Source organism: Triticum urartu, chromosome 1 (genome assembly GCF_003073215.2).
Source record: "Triticum urartu cultivar G1812 chromosome 1, Tu2.1, whole genome shotgun sequence".
NCBI classification, from domain to species: Eukaryota; Viridiplantae; Streptophyta; class Magnoliopsida; order Poales; family Poaceae; genus Triticum; species Triticum urartu.
The window spans coordinates 489,897,529-489,903,204 of NC_053022.1; the positions used below are offsets into that span (position 1 = coordinate 489,897,529).

Sequence of the window (5,676 nt, forward strand, 5' to 3'; positions counted from 1 at the left end):
CGATGCACCTGAACTAGTGAATTAATATATCTTAGTGTGGTGTATCCTTTTTTGCGGCCATTAATGCAGTATGCCGTAGGAATTAAACATGTATTTAGATACTATATTTTAATATAGTAATGCATTGAGAGTGCCATGATGGCAAAAATGGAGCATATCTTTTCAAACATGACAAAATTTTCTTTGATATTATTGCCCCTCCATTCAACCCGGGTGCACCATATGTTGCTGATATCATTATCACACACATACAAAGGCGTAGTATCATTTTACTGGATTTCTTATTATTTAAAAAAGAGAACCACCCCCACAAAAATAATCTCCATGTCAAAAGAAGGATCAGTGAGTTGTCAAGAAAAAAGAAGGATGAATGTGCAACCATGCATGTACCCGTTGCCTACTCATTTGGGCACACCATGCACCAAAGCAGATGCCCCCCACTCCAAAACAGCTCTATATATACCCAAGGCATGCCGGGCCGACCCAAGCCACACCCTTCATCATCATAGCTGTCTCAGAGCCAAACAAGACAGAGCCACCACGCGCCTCCTCTCCCGGCACGCACGCACCAAGCAGAGCAGAGCAGCCGCCGGCGAAGAGCAGAGGAAGGCGGCGATGGGGAACAGCCTGCGGTGCTGCCTGGCGTGCATGCTCCCCTGCGGCGCGCTGGACGTCGTCCGCGTGGTGCACCTCAGCGGCCACGTCGACGAGTTCACCTGCCCGCTCATCGCCTCCGACGTGCTGGCCGCGCACCCCAGCCACGCGCTCACCGCCGCGGGCTCCGCCGGCGCCGCCAGGAGGATCGTCATCGTGTCGCCCGACTCCGAGCTCAGGCGCGGCCGCATCTACTTCCTCATCCCCACGGCGTGCTCCGCGCCGGCGGCCGAGCTGAAGCGGCCCAAGCAGCAGCAGCAGCAGCAGGGCCACGGCGAGTGCCAGTCCAAGACGAAGAGGCGCCACGGCCACGGCCACCGCAAGGGCGGCGCGGCGGTGGCCGCCGCGGCGAGCACGGCGGAGCAGGACAACTACCTGCGGGAGCTCCTGTCGGAGAAGCGGGAGTCGGGCCACCGGCGGCGGCGCAGCAGCAGCGCCCGCGCCGGCGTGTGGCGGCCGCGGCTCGAGAGCATAGCGGAGGAGCCCTCCGACTAGCAACTAGACTGATTTTCCACTTCTTTTGCCTCTCTTCTTCCGCCTTCGTTTTCGATCTTCCGCTGTGAATATGATTGATCGATTGCTGAGGAGCCATTTTGACTCTCCGTCAAGCTTAATCTCCTTAATCCTTATGGAAAGTGTGAGGATGCTCATTCATTTTGGCTCGGAAGTCGATTGGGAAATTGAAAAAAATGAAAAGATCGCAAGATCTAAAGTTTGTACAAACAGACTGCGGACTGGGCTCGTTGATTTGTTTATTCCCGAGCTGTTCCTTATTGTTTCTCGAAACGGAGTTTTGCCTCCTCGATTAATTAACAAGAAAAGAATTGCTCAATTAATTTACAGAAATTCAGGCGAAAACTAATACAAACGGAGCACATACTAACTGCTCACATTGCAAGAAACCCCATAACCGTACATGTGACTCCGCCAGTCTCTTCAAATACATAATATCCACATAACCCGACATTGCTACTACACCAAGAGACCGCCGACAAAAACACGTGGACACAAGGCATAAGGACGGGCCGAGAGATCGAAAGTCATCCATCAAGCAGTCAGAGACGCCTTGCCTGTGGCGCCACTCTTTCCTTTGCCCACCTTCTTTTGTTTGCCTCTTATTGACGTCCCAATCAAGAGGCAAGCAATCGACCTATCCAAATCAGATCTAGCAGTCTCCACACTGGCGAGCAAATCACAAGATTCCTTCGCGAAGAAAGCATCTGGGTCTGGAGTAGGTGGCAATACACTTGGCTTAGTGGTCGTGTCACTCACAGACATCACCTGCTCGATGGTCGCAGACGAGGGAAGGGCAGCAACATCTGAAACACCACACTCTATGACACCGAGAGGTAGGTTGCCTGACGCCTGACACCCAATGGACTTAGACGAGCGAGAGACAACAACATCCAAATCACCACACTCCTCGGCATAAGTATTTGGCTAGACTCCCGAGGTGATGCAGGCACTAAATCCGCAATCGAGATCGCCGGGGGGGACCTTCAGTTGTTCGACGGACAGAGGCAAAACCGGAGCCCCACACAGGTCCCGAAGCTCAGGCATGATCTGCAGTACCGGAGTAACAACCACATTAGCGTCCGGTCCCTCAAAGGCTGGCAACGGCGAGCTGGTGCTTGCACGAGAGGAGAAACAACCATGAAGCCCGGCTCCCCAAGCTCAAAGCTGACATCACGCACAACCAAAGGGCACGACACATAAGCAGTTTGCAACACAGGTGGCGCCAGAGAGACCGGAGCCCCACACAGTTGTTCCATATTGTTGTACTAGTAGTACTAGACTTGTTTGTTTTGGGTGCTGGCCTGGTGACCCACCCAACAGGGTATAAAACAGATTTACTCTGAAGAATTAGCTGAGATTTGATTTCACCGGGATCTCACATTGTATATATTACACTTACAACGTGAGATGCAATTCACTCAACCCGATATAATATTCCAATTCAAAGCCGGTTAGGCTAGAGCCCCGTCCCAGGCTTGGTTGATGCCTTTTCTCTAAAACATTATATTCCACATATATTTCGGATATATTTTCACACCGTTTTGTTGTATCCCACGTTCAGTTCACGCAATTTTAGAAACATTGCAGAGACGTTTCATTTATATTTCACACGCAATTCCAATCCATTTTCACTGCAATACACGAATGTTTCACATTACTGTTTTTTTTTGAACTAAAACCATGACAATTATTTTGAGACGGATGGAGTACTTTATTTTTGCAGGAGAAAAGAAGATTCTCATTACTCACGGAGGCTTCTCAGCCAATGCCAAGTTTACAACAAAATCTAATCCCGAATGCAACCATCCAGTACGGGGACAAGTTCATGACTAACTTTATTCCGCGACTGGCAACAACGAGTAAAAGAAATCTCCCTATCCTTAGTTGAGGCCAGATTCTGAATCTCCTTAAGCAACATGCGATGTATTGATCGATACTTGAAGTGTGTTGTGATCAGTGCGCGCTATCCAGCTCGACCACAATGGGCAGTACCGTTTGATGGAGGGCTAGCTCGAGCCCCTCCCGACACGCCGCTAGCTCAGCGTCCAGCGCGTTATCACATGTACGGGTTTCCCAACAAGCGCTATAGATGATATCACCATGTGCATCCCGTAGGATCATACCACCTCCTGCCATATCTGTGGACGGAATGAAGCTTCTGTACGTATTTAGCTTCGTCCAACCTGGCTTAGGATGCATCCAGCGCAACACTTCCTTAGGCTCGGCGTTGGCCTTATAGGGTGTCGGAAGGGCATTGAGCACCATTTTTCCTTTGGCAACGTCACCACTGGGGGACTGGTGGAGGAATAAAAGCGAGCTGATATATCCATGTAGGAACCGACGAGAGCTAAGTTGTTTAATTCTGTGCGGTGTTGGTGTTGTCCACCTACGACTACAAATGCTCGAAGCCATCTAAGAATTGCAACATTTCCTCTTTGGTAAGTGTTGTTGCCTCACTCACCTTCAACATGAATTGAGTCTATAGTGATGGTTTGGGGGGCACCATGCAAACAAACGAACAAGAGCGAGGAATTATTGGATATGATCTTATAAGGTGTGATTGTATGGTCCGCATGCTTGAAATGCATGAAATGTTATATCCAAATATTATAACATAATCACATTGCATAACCATTTAGGTTCATAATCTCTACTGCTTAAAAAATAAGTAGTGTTTCTTCTCTTGTCAGGCAGAATTCATTGGCAACCGGTTCTCCCCCTGGCACCACGTCCCTCCATCGACTTTTTTCCATTCAATCGATTTTTTCCACCACACTATATTCGACCGCATCTTCTTTGTACGCTGCTCAATCACATTAATTTACTTATTACCTTTTGCCGCACTACATCAACTTCACCTTAATTAACTTATCTTTTGCAATGACGTGGAATTATGTCACTCAATTCCACGGCAGTTTCAACCACACCTTCCCATACGCTCCTCGATCAAATTAATTTATTTGTCATGCATGACCTAGTCATGCAGACTACCAAATTATAACGACACCAAAATCAAAATACTAATCCTAGCCTTTATACATTAAAAAAATTCGGCCCATGTGACAACGCACAGGCACATACCTAGTAACACCCAAAGAAAAACGGGTAAGGAAAACAAAACAAACAGGGGACTTCAGTCCTTTCATCACCAAAAACAACAACAATAAATAAACTCAATGCGGCCCAGACGAAGGTTAAAACGCTTGATCAACATACACGATCAACCACCTTTTTGTTGGCTGCTAATGAGTGATAAGTTGGAAGACGAAGAAGACCAACTATGTATGGAAGCTTGTGGGGGCATCACGGTTGAGCGATATTCATTGGCAGTGTTCAAGGACGTTGTCAGGGGTGCTCTATGGATAGCCCATTAGCCCGGTCCCTGAAGATCGTCGATATCGTCGCTCACTCCACCACAACGCTTGTAAAGCGAAAGGTTGTCTGTTTTCACTTCATAATTTGCGAGTTTGAAAAAAAAAACCCGACTACTCAGAGACATCATCAGAGACCAAAGGAGCCATCAAGATTCAAGGCCTCGCGTGTCCTCAATTCATCAGCATCCATAGATCGACATTGACCAGAGAGGTACACAACCACGTCAAACAACACTGATCTAGAACAATTGCCTCCGTCTCCAGAGGTTTGGTTTCCAGCTGCGTAGTGGTGATGGCTGATGAGCGTCAGAAGACACAGAAGGAAGTAGTGTCGTGGATGGATGATCAGGTAAGGCTTTTCGCTGTGCTCCAAGTGGAGTTGACTTCAGAATTATCACGAGATGATGCACTCGAACTAAGGCTGCGCTTGGTATGGATGTAATTTAATACACGTGTATTAAATTTCCGGGTGTAATTTACCAGCCAAGAGTTATTTCGGGCTGGAAAGCAAAACGACGGACAGAGATCTGTAATTTTTACGGGGGCAAGTGGAAGGAGAATGAGGATCCAAGCAGCGCCTAAACAGCGTGTTTGGCAAAAAATGAGAAGGGGAATGGGAGTTTAATGTAGGAAGTTGTATTGAGATTAGACATGGGATGAGTCATTTTATTCCCAATCCTCTGTTTGGCGCATGATGAAAATTATGTGTGAGAATTTGATGAGAAATTGTATTCCCGTGTTTGGTTCGTGGGAATTGACAAAGAAATAGACAAGGAAAATTAACGTAAGTTATGATGAAGGGCTAAGATTGATTCACTAAAACAATTCCCTTCCAACTCCCACCCCCTCCCTGTTAATAAAACGGTGGGAGTTGGAGTCTCAAGTCCCATGACTATTCCCTTATCAATTCTCAATCCCCCTAACCAAACAATAGATTTGAAGTCTCGTACCTCTTCAATTCCCATTCCCTAGCTCTAACTACCCCAACCAAACATGCTGTTAAATAGCAGGACTCGAAATATAAAAATAAATTAATAATTCCAAGAAACACAAAGTATACAACATTTTCAGGTTCCTAGCTGTTTAACGTACGAGTCAGACCTATCCGGAGTTCTGGACCACTCCAGAGTCA

General features: G+C 47.2%; 1 protein-coding gene across 1 annotated transcript; it reads left to right on the plus strand.

Annotated features, from left to right (window-relative positions):
• The first annotated feature begins 500 nt into the window (after positions 1-500).
• On the plus strand, positions 501-1,385 carry LOC125536282. The gene has a single exon (XM_048699477.1). The coding sequence runs from the start codon at positions 616-618 to the stop codon at positions 1,147-1,149; it is 534 nt and encodes a 177-aa protein (XP_048555434.1). The 5' UTR covers positions 501-615; the 3' UTR covers positions 1,150-1,385.
• The last annotated feature ends 4,291 nt before the right edge of the window (positions 1,386-5,676 follow it).